We start from the raw sequence: 23,243 nt of genomic DNA, 5'->3' as shown, positions 1-23,243 counted from the left end.
CGGTAGCCGAGCGGTCTAAGGCATGTACTGTCTTCGCTCGCTTGGAAACCGGGATCGTAGGTTCGAATCCCACTCAAGGCATGGATGTTTACTTTGTGTGTGTGCGTTTCTCTGTGTGTGTGTACAGGTAGAGACCTTGCGAAGAGCTGATCATCCGCTCAAGGAGTCCTTCCGAATGTGTAAGATCTAGAAAAACCTAAGTGAACGGAGAAGTTCATGGAGGCAGGCCTAGGCCCACTGGGGCTGTAGTGCCAAGGAAAAAATAATCCCTAGACAACGGAGTAATGAATACATAACCAGTACTTCTATCTATGTATCTATCCATCCATCCATCCATCTAATAGGGCTCCTTGGATGAGTGATAAGCTCGTCACAAGTCCACTACATAAAAACAGAATAAACAACATTGATGACTCGAGTGGGAATGGAACTCATGACCCGAGTGTTCTAGCAGACGAAGAATGTTCATGCCTCAGACAGCGCAACCACTGTGACCGACTGAGTTACTGATATTGTCGTTAATTGAATTACAAATGAAAGTATAACATTTCCTCCATTCTCCTTCCTTTTGAAGCGTTTAGGAGAACATTTTTAATTGAATAATTTAATTATCTGCATTCATATTATTTTTGTACCAATATGTCCGGCATTTGTTATAATTTGCATAGCAGCAAAGTAATATGTTGTAATTTTGGGGATACATCCACTTTACTCGAATCCCTTCATGTTAGCTCTGTGGTTACGTGTGTCGACATTGAGTGGAGCTACTGAAAGCGCAAGTATTTTTAAATTTATAGAAAACGAATTATAAGAATAGTCGATGGTGAAGGAAAGTACGTGGCATGCGGGTTGTTATGTAAGGATCTAAATATATATCTAGTAGCTCTCTCATACATATAATTGAAGTAATATTAATATAAGAATAAATATAAGAAGTTGGAAACAAACACTAATTTACATTGTAAGATTTGAGGCTTTCACGGCGGTGACTATGAAGAAAGCAGTCTTCTGGGATTTGGCACCGTGTATATGTGGTGTTAACCGATGTTTCGGAGGAACGTATCGCCTCCATCTTCAGGGTAGAAGAAAAAATATAAGAAATCTGCAAGCGAAGAGACCGTGAGAACCGGTAAAAGCAGACTGCTTTCTTCACTAATTTACATTACCACATCACAATACACGCCGAAATTGTATTCTACGTGTTCGGTTTTGTAGAACGAATGTTCTAAAAAAGTTATAATGAATATGGAAATTAAATTATTTAATAAACTGTCAAATCAAATTAGGAAGTCGGAAAAATGCGAAAATTTATAACGGAACTGACTTCCTTTCCATTGCAACACAGATTTTACTGTGTAGACACACACCGGGTGTGCGGATGAAAGGTATCCAAAATACAAAAAATATATATATCGGAAACTAATTGAAATACACGTATCCGGTTTATGTTATCGGAAAGGAAAACTCCGAAAGTCTTATTTTCATGCCCGACTTACATGCATACGCTGCCACATTTCTGCCACCATGTTAGCAATCACCTGGACAGAGAGGTGGCTGGGAGATAGATCGGCAGAGATCAACCAATTGCTTGGCCTCCTGGGTCGCTAAATTTAACCTCAGTGAATTTTTCTTGGGGGGTTATGTGAAGAACATTGTCTACCATGTTAAGATCAACGGGCTTCAACACCTGAAATTCTTTCTGCGACTCAATGATTTTATTTTGGATACCTTTCATACGGACACCCTATACATGCCGATCACAGTGGCCGCGCGACCTAAGATATGAACTGCCTTCGTCCTCTCAAATACTGGGGTTGTGGGTTCGAATCCCACTCTAGGCGTGGATATCTGTGTTCGTTTATTTTGTGTTTGTGTTGTTCTGTGTGTAGGTAGAGGCCTTGAGACGGGCTGATCCCCGTCCAAGGAGTCTTAACGACTGTGTATAGATTAAGAAACTGAAAAAGTTGCCAAGGCCCAACAAAGGGTTGTAGACATATGGTAGGACAGATGAATATGTACCATATTAATTACTATATGATGAATGTCAAAATAGCTGAGTTCATAACTGTATTTTCATTATATATTTGCACTTGTTCCGCCATATTAGTTATCATAATATGAATCTTAAGAAACTTGGATCTTTGAATTGTATTTGTATTTTGTAACGGTGTTGTTTTGTCAATGAAACTTAGTTTTAATTTTTTAAGTTTCAGGCTATGAAACATTATGACATGTCATATGTAAAATGTTTGACTAATGAGGATGATTAAATCTAAATTAAACAAGAATCTCAATTTTTACTGCCGCGAAAAATTCAGTTTTTACCTATTCTCAATACCGTAGTCCCTACTGTTTTGATATCCTAGCAGAGGCTGAGAGTTACTTCATTATTTCTTTGTTGTTCTAGGAGAAAGTATTTCCGTTTATTAATTTGAAGTCTATTTCTTTCGGCCCTGTGTAGTTCATCGTAATGTGAGTTGCGTAGCAGATTCTGCTTCACATTGGGATAGCAAGAAAATGAATTCAAATTTTACAATAAGAATTCCAAAACACCTAAGACAAAAATTCAGATTTTGAAAACACAATAGATTTTCTTTTCCTTTATTGCACTAGTGTGGAGGCCGATCACAGTGGCCTCTCGGTCTAAGACATTAAATATCTCCGCCCACTAGAACAATGGGATCGTGGGTTCGAATCATCCTACTCAATGTATGGATGTTTTTCTGCGTTTATTCTGTGTAGGTATCGGCCTTTCTACAGGCTGATTACTCGTGCAAGGAGTTTTACCGAATGTCTAAGGTTAAGAAACTGAAGTGAAACGAAGCATTTCACGGATCCCATATGCTCTAAGTGGGAAAAACAGGAATAATGATTGAAAGATAGTAGAGTGGAGTAGAACATGAATTCTGTTAATTATACCCACAATTTTAGGCTGAAGATACGTTCCATCCACGCCTTCTGCCGTCCGTTGTATAAACTTTCACAGTGTACTTTCTAAACAGATTTTAACCTTACCTCCATCTTTGAGCCGATTTTCTAGATAATGTGGGAACCTCAACGTCTCACAAACCTATGGGCCTTCACGGCCTGATACAAGGATAGCTTTACTTTCTTTACTTTTTGCTTTCTAAACGTTCATAAAGTTAAAATTTGTTCTGTGCTTAACTAATTCATCACTACACCATGAAGACGTATGGAGGGTGTAAATGTATAGATCCACATATTCTTGTCCTCGGCACTTGCCAAAGGTGAGTGGTCAGCTTCACGTCTCGGCAGATTTATCCCAGAGGAAATAGCTCTCAGTGGCCCCTGGATATGAGGCTGGGCCCGACCCAGATCCGGTCTGGACTACGTGGAGAGGAGGAAATTGTCCCTACAGGGACTCGAACTCGGCCCCCTCGGTAGTCGAGCCCGTAGCCAGTCCCTATACCGACTTCGCTATCCCGGCACATTTGTAAACGTCCATATATTTTAAATTTTGTATTCGTATGAACATCCATTAAATGATATATGCAAGTCGTGTTCAATAAATAACGCTTAGATTGTGTGTGTGTCTTCCGTACACTCGTACAACAGAACAAGGACCTAAGCAGTAGCGCTTCTGACTTGTGTTTTTGAGGTGTTGGATTTGAATTTCGATTTTAGCACGGGCTATACAGGTTGAGATTTGTGTTTTGGTGATATTCCTCAGTCTCTCCAGATAAATGGAGGTGCTTCTTTAAGTTAGATCGCGATTGCGTAATATTACATGAATATGATGTATCAGTCCTCGGGTGATGCATTCTTCAACGCTGATATGGCGAGACAATGCTCATCCGTGCAATGCACAGGTCGGTACGACTTTCGGTACATTGAAACTTGTTGTGTCTGGACATGAAGAGAGAGTAGCGAGGGGTAACTAGTTCTACCCAACGCGTACTTCTCCTTCTCTTCGTTGGAAGATAGTCTTACTGAACAACCTCTATATAAAAAAAAAAGATGTCGAAACTCATCTAAATTTATCGAAGTACGTGTATGTAAATTGATTTGGTTGTAATATGTAATAAGTACCTAAATGAATCCTGATTATGAAGGTCATATCCAGAATCCGTTAATGAGTCTTCATGGAATTTGTTACCGGAAGGTGACTCTTCATATATTTCGAATTTCATGTTGAAATAATTACACTTTTAATTATTGAAATATGTAGTAATATTAATTAATCAATTCTATAATTATTTATGGGCACGCAGTAGCGTAGTTGGTTGAGGCACTATGTTACAAGCCGGAAGGTCGCGGGTTTGAGTCCCGATGAGGTGGATTTTTTTCAATTGACCTAATCCTTCCAGCCGCACTATGGCCCTGGGGTCGACTCAGCCACTAAGAGAAATGATTACCATGAATCTTCCTGGGGGGTAAATGGCGGCCGGCGCATAAGGCTGTCAACTTTACCGCCATCTGTGAGTCGATTGTCTAGTCAATGTAGGATCCTCAACGTCTTACAACCCTATGGGCCTCCGTGACCTGTTACAGGAATAGCTTTACCTTTTTATATTAATTTACAAGCCTATACATATCATTGGATTTTTCGATTGATCTAATCCTTCCAGCAGCATTATGGCCTAAGGGTTAACTCAGCCTCTAACAAAAATGAGTGCCAGGAATCTTCCTGGGGATGAAGGGTGAACGGCGCTTAAGACTGGCAACCTCACCGTCATCTGTGAGCTTATTGTCTAGAGAATGTGGGAGCTTCGACGTCTTACAACCCTATAAGCCTCCACGCCCTGTTACAGGGGTAGCTTTACCTTTTTCACAACATCCCAAGGCCCAATTATAAAAAACCACGCGTGAATAAAAACAGATGCACAACAAACCAAATCAGAGTATTTGGATAAAAATTAAATTCAAAATTTCAAATGCGCCAAGAAATCTGCAGAGAGAAGAAAATGTATATAGATACATATACAAGTTTTGGCTCAAGGTATGTAGCGTCCCTAATATCAACATCTGAAATAGAAGCGAGCCCAACAAATGGAGAGTTTTGTTTGAGGAGCAGACACTGAACAAAACAAAACCTCTGATACACAGAGAAGGGAGTAGGAGACCAGCAGACTTCAAAAGAAAAGGACAGACTTCAGAAATAAGGTAAAGTTGAGTAAGGAATATCCCATCGAGGTGGTTCATCCTCTTATGTAAAGCGTCCAATTTTAATTACTCCAAAGCTAGAAATTAGCTTTAATTGATTTGAGGAAAGAAGCTATTAAAACGAAGGACTGAAAACTTCTGCTTAATGCGTTTAGTTTTGTTGGCATCAGTTGAGGTAATTGAATTCCATTCAGACCCTTATTCCACCTTAGGCCTAATTAACGTACAATATAGGATGTACATATATTCAAGAGATGAGAAAGTGACGGTTATGCTGCGAACTAGACTCAGCAACTTAATACAGTGAGAAAATATATGGTTAATATGCTAGTGGAAGTGAAATTTAGAATCAAGAAATGTTCCCAGACCTTTAATTAAATCGGTTCATGATATAGAAATTTGACAAAGTTCATAATCATAGATAAATACATTGGTATTCTTTGAGAAGGTATGATTAGTTTTATTGATACTGAACTTAATATAGTTAGCAGTTCACAAGCCTTGAATAGAGCTAATATCAGGCTGTAGTGGTTATCAGTCTTCAGGAGGTATGACAGCTAGGTATATTCTACAATCGTCAGCAAAAAGGAAATACATAAAATAGTTAATTGCATCGCATAGATAATTAATAAACTCATTGAACGTCAGGGGTCCTAGGACAGATCCTTGAGGAACACCGGAATATACAAGGTGCGTCAGAAAGAATGGATGGATTTCAAGCGCCCGTTACGTGAAATTCATTCACTCTTTCTGACACACTCTGGACTTTGAAAGGGAAGAATTATTTCCCGAAACCTGAGTTCCACAGGGTAGTATCCTCGGGCCTATGCTATATTCCATATATACGGCTGACTTATCAGAAACCGGACAAACAATGCTTGCCATCTATGCCGACGACACAACAATACTAGCGTCTCATGAGAACCATACTGAAGCATCCCGGATACTGCAAACGCACTTAGACCAATTCGAAGAACGGCTACAGCGGTGGAGAATTGAGGCCAATGAAACTAAATCCGCGCACATCACCTTAACTCTGAGACACGGAACCTGCCCTCCGGTACTATTAAACGGAACATGCATACCACAAGAGGAATCAATCAAATACTTAGGCCTTCACCTGGACAGGCGGTTGACCTGGCGCACACATATTCTCGCCAAAAGAAAACAACTGGACATAAAATTTAGTCAGATTAACTGGCTAAGTGGCAGAAAGTCAGAACTGTCTAGCGAAAATAAACTCCTAGTATACAAGAAATTACTGAAGCCTATTTGGACTTACGGCACACCATTATGGGGAACTATAAGTACATCCAACATAGAAATTTTGCAGAGATTCCAGCATGCAGAAATATTACACACAGAAAAGTAACCTGACGACTATGACCAGTCAAATACAAGGGGACTTTTCCTCCAGCGAGTTTTATTATGAGTCCAGAACTATGTCATTTAACCCAGGTTTCAGCAGATGCCGTTATTACTGACATACTGTATGTTAATAAAGTTACAATAACTTGTTAGTTCGCACACCAAATTATTTGGCCTTTTCTATATTTTTCTATTTTTCCCTTTAGTTATATACTCAATTCCCTCCCCAAACTCGATATTTTGGTATGTATATAACCACGGTATATAAGTACACAAGGAAAATATCAGTGGCTTGCAAATGAATAAAGGTTCATTTGCAGTGTAACACTGTAATAGAATCCCAAGGGAGTGCTGCAGTTTCTAGGTTAACAACAGCAATGTTTCTTTTTAGAAACCAAACCCCCACCTTTTACGAGATATTAATAAATGTTTATTAAATATATGTTACAAATTTTCAGAATCGTAGGCGTACATGTAATGACGTTGGCGATGATAGAACCTCAGATGTTCGCATGGATGTTATTTTGGTATTTTTGTTAACAGAGAATTAAAAATACAGGAATGTGTAGTATTTAATGGAAGGATGTTCATACTGGACCACCTCTGTAGTGTGATGGTCAGAGTTCATGGTTGCAGATCCAGAGATCCGGGTTCGATTCCCGGCTCTAACAGATTTTCTGAGAAGTATTGGGTCTGGAACGGAGTCCACTCAGCCTCGTGAACATAACTGAGGAGCTACTTGAATGGAAAAGTAGAGGCTCCGGTCTAGAAAACTGAGATTAACGGCCGTTGGGATCCGTTGCGCTGACCATGCGACACCTCTAACCGCTAAGTTGGTACTAATTTTGCCAATAAGCGACGGTCGCTTGGTGGTATAGTTCGCTAGCGGACCAAAGCCACGGAATTTGTTCATTTGTTTGTTTGATGTTCGTACTGAGTTTTATAAAACCAATTAGGTCTTAGTGTATGTTAGTAACGATGCTCTTAATTTAAACAGGTAATGAGCAGGTACACTTAATTCGTTAATAAGATTCATAAGCTCTGGATGGGCTCGGAGACTTCAAATTAGGAGGGCAAATTATTCAAACTGTGAAATATGCAGATGACCTTGTGTTAATGGCTAAGGAAGAAACTGTGCTACAGGGTATGATTGACAGACTAATTGAAATTGGAAGGTGCTATGGCATGGAAATGAATGTGGAGAAAACAAAAGTAATGACAATTTCGAGACAACCAACCCCAGTCACAATAAAGATAGACCAAAAACAACTGGAGAATGTGAATTGTTTTAAATATTTGGGTAGCTTGTTAACAGATGATGGAAGGTGTACGTGTGAAATTAAATCAAGGATTGCCATGGGAAAAGCTGCATTTAGCAAGAAGAAGAATCTTTTTACCAGCAAATTGGACTTAAATTTGAAAAAGAAACCAGTGAAATGCTGCATCTGGAGCATTTTGGGCTGAAACTTGGACACTTAGGGCAGTAGATCAGAAACACCTGGAAAGTTTCGAAATGTGGTGTTGGAGAAGGATGGAGAAGATCAGTTGGACAGATTATGTGAGAAATGAAGAAATGTTATTTAGAGTGAGTCAGTGAGCAGAGGAATATCCTACAAAAAATAAGAAAACGGAAGGCTAATTGGATTGGTCATATCTTACGCGGTAACTGCCTTCTAAAAGAAGTTATTGAAGGAAAGATAGAGGGGCGGATAGAAGTGACCAGAAGACGAGGAAGAAGACGTAAGAAGCTGCTGGATGACCTCGGGGACAAAACAGGATATTTTCATTTGAAGGAGAAAGCTCTAGATCGCGTCAAGTGGAGGAACTGTTTTGGAAGAGACTGTGGACATGTCGTCTTGACAGATTACTGATGAATGATGAATGAATGAAGATTCATAATTGTTTTCTATTCGGAATTCAAAACGTGCCCTATAAATACCTCCCAGAAAATAATTTTCTGTTCCGATCTAACGATAGAAGCGATGCTTGCTGTATATCCATACGAAACGCCACCTAGCGAGGAAATTCGTCAAATTAACAATCGTTGCCACAACAACTGGTTATCTGATTGATGCGGTTCGACAGTGATTGGCCAGCAGATAGAGAAAATGATTAGTTAATTGTAATCAACCAAAATGTCATGAAACGGAACTGTTTTGTTGCCAGTACACTTGTAATTAGAGGGAATTCAACGTACTGCCAAATTGTTAGTCCTCCTTTATTTATCCTGCATCATGGCAATGATGACTGTGACTACCTGTACCTACGATCACCTCCCCGCTTCACTGATCTGTAATATGCCCAAGTTTGGCAGCGGGTATTTCTGTGTTACCAACTATTAGTATAACCTACAACACATGGAAAGAGCCAACTTAATTATATAATAAACTGATGTTCATTACCGCCCCATAATATTTACATGCACAGAGTGTTACATGTAAGTGTTCACGATGGCCTTCCATAGCACTGTAAGCTTCCGCTACTGGCAAGGTTCCTTTCGGGTTTCTGAATGATTTAAAGTTATTAATTTTATAATGTTGTATTTTAGCGTCCTGTTGCACTGATTTTCGTCGATGATACATATACAGTGTCCGTCTTGCAGTGCATCCACTTTCACCCGTCACTTCACAACATGTTTCGGCACCATAGTGCCATCATCAGGTGCTCCATTTATACTAATCTATTGCATTGCATGCCATTATGTCACTGTAAAATTATTTAAAAAGTATTTTAAAATATTCCTCAGTTATAATAAATTTTTTGTATACTAAAATCTTGTTAAGATATTCGTCGCATCTCTCTCAATTCAAAATCCGCGCATGGTTCCTCCACTATGGGTGTCGTTCCTCTTATATGCCGTGTGTATCGTGTCTCGTGATGCGTGTTCCCTTCTTGGCTGCGGGTGTTGTTAATTTTAGCATATTTCCTTCATAATATAAGAATACGTGGTCTGACAATGAAGTTCGCGAACTCATCGCGGTAAAATTTCTATATGCCTTATTGCTGAATATCGCTGCAGTCGCTTTCAAAATACTCCCCTTGGGAAGCTATGCACCGATGCCAGCGCCTAGTTCACCCTTCAAAACAATTTGGAACTGGTTTTGTTGAATGGCCTTTAGATCTACTGTTGTATTACTCCTGATATCATCAATGTCATCAAAATGCCTTCCTTTCAGTATTTCCTTTATCTTCGGGAAAAAGAAAGCTATTGGGAGCTAGATCCGATGAATAGGGAGGGTTTTCCGGCTCAGTTATTTGTTTAATAGCTAAAAACTCCCTCATAAACAGTGCTCTAATTCAAGCTCGGATATTCTCGCGACGGCACACCAAAACACACTTATGGAATAATAGACGCCATTCAGAAAGAGACTGCCATAGATCAACAACAACACAGCTGTGAAACGTTGACATACCAACGTCATCAAACCATACTGACGTTTCTGTCTACTGTTGTCACGGCAAGCACACGGTGGAGGGTTCGCGAACATTATTGCCAGACCGCGTATATATGCTGATGATATGTCTATATCTAGCTAATAACTGATCAACCATTTGACGATCTTCACAATACGTATACAGATAATATTACTGGAGGTCATTCCATGTTGTACATAGTTCACTTCGTAGCCTGAATACTAGTATATTAACTTATTCATTCATGCAGGAACCCGCACGTGGCTGCTGAAATATCTTAGAAGATCCTAGAGTTCTGACGATGGTGTATAACACTCAGAATTACTAGATTTTTTGAGCTTTACCCATCGTTCTGTATTGTAGAAACTAAAAAACATAACGTTTTGAAGCTGAATCTGCTTCCGTCCTCAGGCGATGGGCGGAATCCATCTACTCAGTTGGGCCCGTTAGAAAGAGTTAACCTCGATCACCTGAGGACGGAAACAGGTCTAGTTTCCGAAACGTCTCGTTTTCTAGTTTCTAGAATACCAGACGATGGACAAGGTACAAAATCTCAGTAATTCTGAGTATCCTAAAAGAGTATATGATTTGTGTTGACGTTCCTTTCTCTCTTTTACATTAACGAAGGTTGTAAACCCAAACACGCTGCAAAAATTTATCTGCATTTAACATCGCTTCACGGCTGTAACCATTAAAGTGTTAGAGCTAGACATTACGGATTTTTGTGAAAGTACATTAAAATTATACCTAGAGGTTCTGTATGAATGATTTAATATTCTGTCAAAAATACAGACTTCGCAGTGTTGCTAATATTTAAGGTTATGAATGAAGAATGCAGCTGTGCTACACGCCGCACTAGGCCCTGGGGTCTACTCAGCCTCTAACAGAAATGAGTACGAGGAATTAATTAAATAATTTTCCTGGGGAGTAACGCGCGGCCGGCGCGTAAGGCTGACAACCTTATCGCCATCTGCGAGCCGACTGTCTAGACTCTGGATAATGTGGGACCCTCAACGTCTCACAACCCTATGGCTCTTCACTGCCTGTTATAGGGATAGCTTTACTTTACTTTTTTTTATGAATAAAATTATTGCTGCTGCTAACCAAGCCACGGAATGAGAAGTCTCTTGAGATACTAACGAGGGAGGACCATGTTAAACTCCTTGAATCTTCTGTAACATCACAAATAGAAATTACGGACATGATGAACCATGGGAGAAAGTTAATGAAGGTTGAATCTGGTGGCTGCATAGCCATGCGCTGCTCAGACAGTGAAATCGCCATTTTGAATATCAATCTCGGCATGGATATTTATTCGTATTGTTCTGTGTTGTCTTGTGATTGTGAACAATTCCCGAAAGCTCACACGTCATGTCTTTATAATAATTTAGAAAACCTCCGCAATAAATTAGGTCCTTTCCAAAGTTACGCTGTAATAGCAAGAAACTGAAAGAGAAGGAGGATTATGAGGGACAGAAACGGAAGAACACAATGAAAGAGTGAAGTGAATGAAAGGAAAGAAAAAAGAAACCTCTACACAACACTTGGCTGAGTTTCGAATTGGATAGTAACACCTAGAAGCGAAAGGTGGAGGAATAGGAGAATGAGAAACAAACAGAGGGAAATGAAAAATTATCAAATAAATTAATTAAAAAAGAAAGGAAGAAATCTCGGGGTAAAGAAAGAAATGAAACTCAGAGAAAACACAGTTTTCATGAAGTGCCGAATTTCTGGAGGCAGAATTCCCTGAAAGTATATACCACACAGGCTCATTAACCAAATGAATTCTAGGAACGTGTCTTTTGTTCTGTAATTCAAACTACTGACAGCTTTCGGAGCAGAAGAGTCGAGTTAGTTTTCAAGAGAGATATTCCAGCTTCAGACATTGTTATGATCTATAAGCACTAATTACCATCAACAAACTTGTAACGTAAAGAGCAAACCTTTGGGAATTAATAAACAATGTATAATTTCGAGGGTAGGTGTAAGGGAAAACTAAGTCAGTTTCATGTAAAGCTAGCTGGTAGTTACAAAATAACTGGGTCTTATCATAAATGCTGCTGACATATTAAAATAACTTTAGAAGGTGAAAACTGAGCCACTGAAAATACTGAACACGCCTGAGAAAAACCAATCGGAAGAAGAGATAATAAACAGGAACGAGACCCTTTGTGAAAAAGTGGCTGGTTAATTCTAAGCTTATTTATTTATTTATTCATTTATTTACTAAAATCTTTCCTTGCTTATTCCTCGGCTCTAGTGTCTTATAATAACGGTCACAGTAGCTGCGTGTTCTAAGGAATGAACTGCCTTCGCTCGCTCGGACGCTGGGATCGTGGGTTCGAATCCCACTTAAGGCATGATTGTTTGGCGTGTGTGTGAGCATTTATTCTGTGTTTAGGTAGAGGCACTGTGACGAGCTGATCACTCGTCCAAGGAGTGCTACCGTCTGCGAAAAATGATTACGGAACTGAGTTAGAAACCAGGGCCCTGAATTGGCTGGAAGAGCCATTGAAAAAGAAAAAGAATCCCATAATACACTCAGTCCGACTTACGACAAATATCCACTGTTCTCTGTTATTTTCTTTTGGTCTCATATTTTTATTTCTTGCTTTCAAAACATTCTGTATACAATCCACCAGTTCAGTTTGGCTTTACAATTCTCGTTTACTTTCTGACTTAATTAAAAAAAAAATGTATTCTTAGCAACAATTCTGTGATCTATTCTAACCTAATGACCCGATCCCAACCATTTCATTTACTTTAATTCCGGCTACTAATTCAGGGGTTTCATGTAACTCCCTCAGTTCTTGGTCTGACCCTAAGTTTCTGGAAGAGATAATACTACTACGTAGTGGTTAAGATACTATGCTACAAGCCGGAAGGTCGCGGGTTCAAGTCCAGATTAGGTCATTGGATTTTTTCAATTGACCTAATCCTTCCGGCCGCACCAGGCCCTGGAGTTTACTCAGCCTCTAACAGAAATGAGTACCAGGAATTAATTAAAATGATTTTCCTGGGGAGTGAAGCGCGGCCGGCGCGTAAGGCTGACAAACTTACCGCCATCTCTGAGCCGATTGTCAAGGTAATGTGGGACCCTTAACGTCTCACAATCCTATGAGCTTTCACGGCCTGTTACAGGGATAGCTTTACTTTTTACTTCTCTAAGGAGAAGTTATTCAAAGAATATTCTAATAATACATTTGAACTCGATAATAAAACTTTCAAATTCTGTTAAAATAAATTTACAAGTGATGACTCTTGTATTCAAGAATTTCTGGTTCCTAATTCCGACCCGGTTACGCACTCACCAGATTGAAAATTAATTTAATTTTCACATATTAGGGAAAATCGGCAGATAATACGTTTATATAATGTCACGTGATTTATGTAATGTAAATATGGATGGGTTTTAGATTAATGTCTCGATTTATTGGACACTTGGATACAGCGTGAGACTACAATTTACACTTCATTATTACACGTCTTTACTGTCGTTGCTTGGTAGAGGCTTACATCGTCTGACGTTCACCTTCCTCTCGGTAGACCTCACCGTGATTTGATGCGCCAGTTTCTGTGTTGAGATCCTTTGCTAGGAGACGACTAATGAAAACTGAGAACCCTAGTCCGTTTGTAACGGTTAACTTGAAATTGTGTAAATCAGCATCAGCGCTCTATTAATTGATTAAGAGAAACTGTAACCGAAGTGTTTATAAATCCAATCATCCGAACTAGAATTCGTTGTTTTCATCACGCGTACGCCTTACATATGGCACTATTATTCACCCTGATAAATACTTAGATAGAGATAAATGTCCTCGTGTAAACTGTATCTTATTATTTTCCGATTTTAACCCAAACTCAGTATTGTCAGATTTCATATAAATCCATTTCGAGGTTCTCAGGTTGTTAGTTGCAGACATGGCGAAACTAATAAGCATATTACTTTGTATTGGGTTGAGAACGTGAAAAAGATATACTTTAACAGCATCTGTAGACACTCTACCCCCTGAGATGTCTGTAATCCGATGGCTTTTAGAAGCAAAAGGCTGTACTTATTCGAAAACATTAGTGTCAAAAATGAAGAGACACCTGAATGTCATTTACGTGTTACAGAAGCGCATGTCTCTAAAACCCCTATTTTCAGGGTTGATCAATACAATCTCTCACTGAAGCATTCTCACGCTATCAGGCTGATACGAAGCAAATACAACACTCACTGCCAGCTAATTTACAACTGTTCCCTGTTGGCTAAATGCTTCAAAACAATCATGCAGTGTTATCTCTTTCGAATGAGCTTGTCGCTACAAATACTCGTATATTCAAGTTTAGGAACTCTTCCACTAAAATTGATATGTGTTTACAAAAACCAATCTTTGCTTCGCTTGTTCACAAAATTGATTAGTCACAACAAATACATGCATAAAAAACTAAACCTTGCTCTTAAGTTGTTACTTTTGTTAGAGGTTAGAGTTAATGGTAGTCACGAACAGAAGTAGAAGACGGAAGCAGTAAACGGCTTTGAAATTTATGCCGAGTCAGTATTTCAGTGTCATATTTTCTGGATTACTTCGCAGCGTACTTCTAGATAGCAGCACCGCTTAGTGCCTATTGTTACTCTATCAAGATGTTATATTCTCTTCGTGTAAACATAGGAAGCCTTCCAGAACTTTCCAATTCATAGTGTGAAAATTGAGTGAAATATCCATTTCAGTGTTCCTTGAACGCTATTACACATACGAATTTATCAGTGAAATACATACTGTATGATTTTCATTTCATGCATCCTATCGANCCCAGAAGACTGCTTTCTTCATAGTCACCGCCGTGAAAGCCTCAAATCTTACAATTTTATTCTTGTTTCATACTATAACTTTCGTTTTATATAATCTAATTTATGATATTTTTACGTCAAATATTTTATATATTAATAATATTGCATCCAATTTTACTAGTACTGCGGTTCAGTGGTGTATATATGTTAACCATGTATTTTCCTGATGATGGCAATTAATAGCCGAAACATGTAGCACAGCCGAAACAAGACACTGATCTTGATATTAGTTGTGTTGTGACAGTTGTAATAAGGAAGCTGTATATACCGTATGAGTAGCTACGGTACTCATAACATGAAGCATTTCTAGATGGAATTTCATCGGGTTTATGCTAGTTCGAATTTAAATGTCGATGAGTATGACTCATATGCTCGTATATGAAATCGTTGTCAGTTAAGAATATTTGTTATTAAACTAAATAGTGAACTATTTACTGTACCTGCCTACAAATTATTTACTGTAGTAAAATATTAGAGCCCTGTACTTATGCATTAATGCGATGAAGACGTATGGTGGGGCGCAGGTATATCTCCACATATTCTTAATTTTGTCACGAGATGGAGGTGAGTGATCATCTTCACGCTTCAGCCGCTTTACCCCCAGGTAGGTGTTTCTGATATTCTTTGGGCATGATTCTGGGTGAGCTCCGGAGTCTTTCTGGACGCTGTAAAAAGAAGGAAGTATTCAGTCCCTCCCGGGAATCGAACACCATCCGTCCCGTAGATTGTCACTGTACTTACAGATATGTTCATGAGCCACAAATATATAGTCGGTGTCTTCTGTTTATTGACGTGATGTATCGTTGATTATGTAATGATGCATATCAAATTATAATTGGTGATAATCTGTAATGAGAAGCTAATCACGACGAATGAATTAAAAAATTGGATAGAAGAGAGAAGTGGCGTGACGTGGCGTGACGTGGTGATACTGTAGTTCCACCGGACAGTCTACGGAAACCCACTAAGAGCATGGATAAACGTAGTGGATATCCCAACCGAGGTTCCAAATGGTCACCATCGAAATACAAGTCAGAATCTTTACCACATGAGAGACGTTGCTCGAGTTGCTTGTTTAGGGCTCATTAAATCTGTGTTGTTAAAATCAGCTTGTTATACAGCGTGTGGCTTTTTTTACAAACAATAATTCTGATTACGGTATGATTCATTCAGAAATCCAGGAAAAAATGCGCTAAAAATGCAAATGTTTATAATATCGAATTGAGATGGTAATGGATTTGCCACAAATTATGGGGTCCCTCCAATGCCCTACACGTTGTGACATCAAATAAGGTATACCTACCCATTATCGTGAAATGACACTATACGTTCGCCACGGAGTTATGTACTTCACAGTTAACATTTAACTCTTCGTGGCCAACGAAGCAACTAATCGCCGAACACACAGGCCAGCCTAAATGTGTGGCAAATATAGGATCTCAGACCACGAATGTGATCAGATTTACCCTCTGCCTCATAAACAATATGTAACTACTAACTTGGTCTCTGAAGGGTGCAACCTGTTGGGATTGCTAATAGTAGATGGAGTTTCACTGACGTTTCAATGGAAGGACCTGCCTCCATCTTCAGGTTTCAAGAGTAAACTTAGTAAGTAATCAGTAAGAAGAAGGCGGCAAGCAGGTTCTACTTCTTGCTGATTATTGGCATGACATACTCTTAGACCCTGAAGATAGAGTTGATATGTTCCTGAAAACATCTGTGAATTTATATCTAATTACACGGAGTCAGATCCCAGAAGGCAGTGTTATTTATAGTCACTACTGAGAGAAAACTCTAATCCTTAACTTTATTAATTAATCGCCTTGCCACAAGTCCACACACACAGTAATCATAGTGTCACGTGATTGAGTGACTATAGACTGGGTTTGCATTGTTAATTGCATTTATTGAATTCCTGCAGAACGTAACTACAAGTAACTACAGTGCTAACGCTAATTCACACAATCTGCAGTTCACTGTAGCACTTACGAATCCTTCGTAGTCTGCTACATCTTAACCGCATGTCTCCTGGTAACGAGCTCAAGACCGTAGCTTTGTCAACTTTCGTATCGAATACCTTACTGGCCGGCGACTGCTTCACAACTCAGCCCTGCTCTTCTGACTGCCGTCTCAAGGCTCGCTCGTAATCTCAGCTGCTTCTGGTTATGTGGGCTCGGAATGGACCACACAAAAACATCAATGCCAACAGTTCTACTATTGTTGTGTCACGTAGCGCGTAGAGAACGTTTCTTCCCAGTTATTCCAGTGTTGCTTCTTACAAATCTGTTACCTAGAAACGGGTGTGTTTGCAAATACGTTCCTTAGCAATGTCTGTCTCAGCTGGCTTCACAATTCTTGCCTTCAGCAAATTTTCAACCATACTGTCAACCCCTTATGAATAGGTTAATCTATCTTTGTCTCAGTTTCAGAGAAGATGGGCAGTGCTTGTTGATAGCATATTTGTATATTGACCACAACTCTTGATTTCTTGTTGTGCACAACTTTAATACGTTCTGTTTTTCAAGGTGTGGAGTGACTACCAGCTGCAGTGGGACGAAGCAGACTACGGTGGCATCGGGGTCCTCAGACTTCCGCCAGACAAAGTATGGAAACCGGATATAGTGCTCTTCAACAAGTAAGTTCCACTAAGTTTTATATGCAGACAATCAGGAATAAATAATTCCTTGTATAGTAGTAATTATCAATTCAAAGCTATAAATTGATAATCGGAGGCTCCTCTCTGGTGCCATACCGGTCATAGCTTACATCTATTGTTGGGATTGAAATGTGTTAGTTTTTCTGCACTCCCTATACGTCTTCATGATCTTGTGCCGTGTTGACGATTTGATGTTATTTTGGTTGTCATGACACAGAATCTTCCTAAAGAAGTCAATAGTTTCTCGCTTGATCAAGATATTCCCTGCTTTTATGGAGCCCAAAATGTTCATAATCATATTGACAAAAGCACGTTACTGATATTTGTTGCATACAAGATGGTTCGTGACGATGGTGTATAAGTAAAGGTATTGATTTTTTGGGCATTGTCCACTGTCGTGTTTGTATTTATTTGAAAAGCCGTTGTCCCAGGGGCATGGGCTAGCTCTATGAATTAGGCCCACCTGAGTAGGTTTTTTTTATCTGAGGCAGAGGCAGAGTCCAGCCTCCGAAACTTTGTTCCTTTCTCCAGAGATGGGGACTAGCTCTATCAGTTAGACCCGACTGAATATGCTTTTTGTCTGAGGACGGAGGCAGACCGCAAATTCCGAAATATTGTTTTAAATAAATAAAAACAGGACAATTGATAATACCCAAAAAGTGAATATTTACATGTGTCGGATACAATTCACGCATTCACAGCCTATTTCACAAAATGAAACATTTCAATATTATCCTTCTGTCTACGCCTTCTCTCAAGAGAACCTGTTATGCTAGACTCGCCCTTCTGTAGGTGTGACATAAAACTTCCCAGAATCAGTAAGCCACCACGTAGTTGGCATGCGTACGGGTGCTGGGACAGTGCGTAAGGTTAGGATGACTGCAGCACGCATGGATTAAAGGTTTACTACATTTTAGAATACTGAAGCCTTACAGCAGGTCGCAGACCATATATGGTCAAAACGTTAGGACACACAAAGAGGACCAATGAGAAGCCCCAGATTTAGGGCGTTGGTCAGGAGTTAGAGTCACTACTAACCTTCAGGGAAGTTAAAACTCGCTGCTTGATGATTCCGCGTGTTTTTCTCGTGGGGAGTGTGGTTGCCGGACTCCACGTCACTTCCTGTCGTGGTGATTCCTTTGTTCGTCAGTCTGCAGATACAGAACACGTGAGTAGGTGAGTACGTGACTACATACTGCCTGGTGCCTGAAGCGTCTTGGACTGCTTCAGATTTCCATTAGGTTGACTTTCAGATGACGTATTTTTGGTAACTTTAGGGATGTGACGACATATTTGTGTTATCTGGTAATTTCATTTGACACACTTCGAAAGTAGGATTTGATATGGATTACATGGTTCATTCTAATTTTGTTCAATTATAAATCTTGAATGTTGTTCACAGTGGTTACGCGGTCTGAGGCATGAACACTCTTCGCTCGTTCAAACATTGGGATCTTGGGTTCAAATCCCACTTGAGGCATAGATGTCTGTATGCGCTTATTCTGTGTTTGCACTGCCTTGTGTGCAGGTAGCGACCTTGCGACGGGCTGATCCCCCGTCCAAGGAGTCCCACCCTTTGTGTAAAAATATTAATAAACTGAAAACGCGACCAATGTTTAAAGGATGACTGTAAAGCCATAGAGAGATATATAGATCTATTGTGAATGTATTAGTTTTCCTTATAGTATATGTGGGAGCCAGTATAGCGCAGTCGGTATAGCGACTGGCTAGGTACTGGACGAGAGAAGGGTCGGATTTCGAGTCCCGGTATGGTCAAGAATTTTCGCTTCTCCACGTCTTTCAGGCCGTCTCTTGGGTCCGCTCAGCCGCCTATCCAATGGGTATCAGGGGCTCTTTCCCCGGGAGTAATGCAGGCGGGACACGAAGCTGACCACTCACCTACAACTAGTGCCGAGGCCAAGAAAGTGTGGATCTGTACATCCACTCCTCTATATATCTTCATGGTTGTAGCGCTTAAGTAGTTAAGCACAGGGACAACTTTGTTATTTATAGAGCACATGTGATTTTTAGTATTTACCTTCATACCCTAATGAGTTCAGTTATATGCACAGTATAGAACACTACTCTCAGAGGTTCACCCATCCCTACTAGTCCAGACCAAGGAAGGGTGTGGTGGGATTTCGCACAATAGCCGCTTCCTTTCACTTTGTATAACTTTCATTTCTCAGTTCTCCAAGACATTTTCCTGGATGAATTCGTTATTATGACGAACACTCAGGGAACGAAGTGATCCATAGCTAATACGCCGTTCGTGAGTGATAATGCGAGACTGAAAGAGGTGCTGGTGGTAGGTTACCACTATGCGTGGTATCGGGCGTGTCTGCAGTGACTGTATCCCTATCCTGACACTCAGCTAAACAGCTTATTGCCATCCTATAAAATCGAGACTTTACGAGGAAGCATAGAAAGAATATGATCCCATGCCATAATAAATATCTTACCTAACTGCCATCTTCTTCCTTGGACGTAAGAATGACCATCGGTAAGCAGGAACGGGAAGACAAAAGAAGGAAAGAGAAACAAAGTAAACTTGAGAAGATCCCAAGGGACCATGTTTTTTCCTGAATACTGGCATTGGTAGTCCTCGTGACGGTGGATTTTAGTCTTAGTATAGGAAGAGACAGCTGTGCTGTGGGCGAAATGGTGTCTCGTAAGTGTATTGGCACGTCAGGCCACACTGGAAAGGATGAAACTCTGCCTCCTTACTTTCCCAACTTCATCACTTCTAACTAAGTTCACTTTTATGTGGTGAGGGTAAAATGTCTTATGTAATCAGAATTTGGTCTCCTTTCAATTTTCTCTTATCTTGTATTCTTCAAATTTGTGGAGGCCTTGTGAAATCTTCCATAAAACTGTCGAACTTTTAAAATTAAATAGAGTTTGTTCCCTTTTTCAGGGAATATGAACTGAATCCTTAGAAATATATACGTAATGACAAAGAACAAAGCCATGCTTGTATTGAAATCTAAGTTTTTCGTACTAGCAAAATTTTATATTGTGGTCTTCTACTTTAAAACACAAAGCTATCGTCTAGGTGGTCACTGACATTACACAAGAATGAGTGCTCGGATGATTATTTTGTTGAATATGGCGACTTTTTCCTGAGGATATGAGCAGTAGAGTCCTCTAAAATATTTGAAGTTTCAAATGACCACAGGCTTCATCTTGATGTTAATCAAAATGGTGCGACCCGTAAGTTGATTTTATAGGGAGAAGTTTATTTCCTGTAATTCACTTTGTCTCTCACTAAGTTTCAACCAAATCACTCTCAGCCCGAACAGAAGCGAAGTAAAAATGGATCAGTACATGACAGAGAACTTCATAATTTATTAACCTCGCCTAATATAATTAGGGTAATCAAATCGATATGTTCATGATAGGGTGGGCAGAGGAGAAAAGGAAACGCAGAAAGGATTTTATTGGGAAATCTGCTGTAGAAGTGGATGCAACATAACGGGAAGATCATAGATATATAAAATCATAGAATTTTGGATTTTGATAACACCAGGAAGAAATTGTTTGGACAACAGTACTGCAAGGCAGGACTGTAGGCCACTGTAGTCAACATTAAGGTCACTACCGCGCGCAAACATGCGGACGTACAGGTTGGCCAGGAATTAGAACTAGCTCAATCCGAAAAGATGACTCACTTGAGGTCACATGATAAACACCCCTGGATCAGCGGTTGCGGGAGCCACTTATGTGTACAAAATGTGGAACAATTCACCATCGTATTCACGTCCTTCGAAAATAAGCTGAATGGGGAACTGTAGCCAGTGAAACACAGATATGGTTAGGCCATCGACCCAGGGCTACTAGGATATTAAATGGCATTTTGGCAACATATGTGTTAATATGTAAAAGGTAAGTTTGTCCCTGATCTTAACTAATTAAGCACTACGCCATGAAAGCATATGGGAAAGTGCATGTATAGATCCACATTTTCTTGGCCTCGGCACTAGTCTCAGGTGAGTAGACAGCTTCATGCCCCTGCCGCTTTACCCCCGGGAAAGAGCCTCCTGTATCCTTTGGATAGGAGGTTGGATGGGCTCCAAAGCCGCTCTGCACGAAATGGAGGAAAGAAAATTCTTTACCTTCTTGGGATTCGATCTCGTACAGCCCGTAGCCAGTCGCTATACCGACTACGCCCCTAATATATATATAGTGGAAAATAAAGATGTGTTTAACTACACTCCCCATTGTGTCAGAGGTTATTCCAAACCTCCGCACTCGAAGAGATCTCAGTCCGACAGACCGGTGGCAGACTACCAGTGAGTATGTTAAATTAGCATCTTACCACTCCTTCCACCCCGCTATACCTCGATGGGCACCTAATTTGAAGGGATAACAGCAAGAGCAGCCATAGTCGATAAGAGAGGGGTACCCGCACAGCTACAGGAGTAGAACGCAGCCCAGGTACACAGCCACCACCGCTGTCGCCTCTTCACCGAGTTGCAGTTGTAATAGCGTATAGATACTAATTATAGATTGTACAGGTGATTTCGCTGGATATCAACCTATTCACGCCACTAGTCATTAGTATATCTAATGAGTAATCAGCATTTTAGCTTATAGAATTATGTAATATTCTGATTGCTAAAATTTAAATAAATAAATAAAATAAAATAAAAAGTTGTAGGAGCAGTGGTATAGCGCAACCACTGCCGGTCTACACTCTCAAGATGATCCAACTGCACAAGTCACACTAAACAACAACACATACAACTTGCAGATTTGAGTCCTAGACGAATTTCTTGTGGAGCATCTTATTATGCTATAACTCAGTGCCCGACAGGCATCCTTGTGCTTTCAGCAGTCCGAGGATATGGAATCGCACAAAGATGACAGTTGTTATTTTCCGTGGTTTAACCTAACTTCTAACTGAACCCTGATCTATAATTATCGTCCGGTTAGCTTCTGCTGAGCTTTGATCTATAGTAATCATTCTGAGACAAGCTTCAATCGAATCTTCCTGTTTAGAAGTCTTAATTATCAGGGGGTTACAGTAAGTCTGGATGTCTTATGAATGGCATTATTAGACGATGGAATAATGTTTCATGTGGTGTAAATATCTGAATACTGTAACTATGGCACGAACTTCTAACCTTTCATAATCGTCTGAGGGCGGGTTACAAGGGAACTTTGATGTCATTAATCACGTTCAGGCATGTTTTCATTGAAACCTGATCTTAAGAGCCATTCTTTTGCAGTTGAGCGCTCTTTGTATATTCATTATGCTCTAGCTGGTTCAGAGTAACCTGCAGCAGTATAGACCACTCAGCAATAAATATACCACGAAAACTAGACAATATAAAAACACAACATTAACAATCGATCCAGTCACTACGGAAGAAGAATGTAAAAGACTATGATCATTAGCTCTCACGAAAGTTGAGCATGATAATAACAGCACATTGAGGTGGCACAACAAATAATATAAGAATCTGAGAAGACTAAGCGGGTTCTACTGCAGCTCAACAAAGCACATTGAGGTGGCACAACAAATAATATAAGAATCTGAGAAGACTAAGTGGGTTCTACTGCAGCTCAACACAGCACATTGAGGTGGCACGACAAATAATATAAGAATTCGAGAAGACTAAGTGGGTTCTACTGCAGCTCAACACAGCACATTGAGGTGGCATGACAAATAATATAAGAATTTGAAAAAATCTAAGCTCAAGACACGAATTCGATCACAGCTCAAAATTTTAAATAAAAAACAAAAGCAAATTCCGTGATTTTTGTCCTCAAGCGAACTATACTGACCGAGCGACCGTCGCTTGTCGGCAAAGTTAGTGCCAACTTTAGCGGATAGAGGGTGTC

The 23,243-nt window shown here is 39.9% G+C and overlaps 1 protein-coding gene and 1 long non-coding RNA gene across 2 annotated transcripts in view; one reads left to right on the top strand and one right to left on the bottom strand.

The window, feature by feature from the left end:
* The window catches only part of LOC111871543 (acetylcholine receptor subunit beta-like 1), a 160,498-nt gene that overhangs the window by 87,550 nt on the left and 49,705 nt on the right, over positions 1–23,243 (top strand). Inside the window, exon 4 of the mRNA XM_023864714.2 lies at positions 17,266–17,375. Within this exon, the coding sequence (XP_023720482.1) occupies positions 17,266–17,375 (110 nt within the window). The remainder of the gene's footprint in view (positions 1–17,265; positions 17,376–23,243) is intronic.
* Positions 1–23,243, bottom strand: part of LOC111871544 — a 148,414-nt gene that overhangs the window by 79,319 nt on the left and 45,852 nt on the right. Inside the window, exons 2-3 of the long non-coding RNA XR_004513782.1 lie at positions 18,435–18,547; positions 15,200–15,405 (exon numbers count right to left, since the gene is read on the bottom strand). This is a non-coding gene — a long non-coding RNA (uncharacterized LOC111871544). The remainder of the gene's footprint in view (positions 1–15,199; positions 15,406–18,434; positions 18,548–23,243) is intronic.

The sequence above is a fragment of the Cryptotermes secundus genome, unplaced genomic scaffold (assembly GCF_002891405.2).
Source record: "Cryptotermes secundus unplaced genomic scaffold, Csec_1.0 scaffold1066, whole genome shotgun sequence".
In the NCBI taxonomy this organism is placed as follows: domain Eukaryota; kingdom Metazoa; phylum Arthropoda; class Insecta; order Blattodea; family Kalotermitidae; genus Cryptotermes; species Cryptotermes secundus.
Note: the sequence above shows the minus strand (reverse complement) of the source record. Positions and strands in the feature narration are given on the sequence as shown.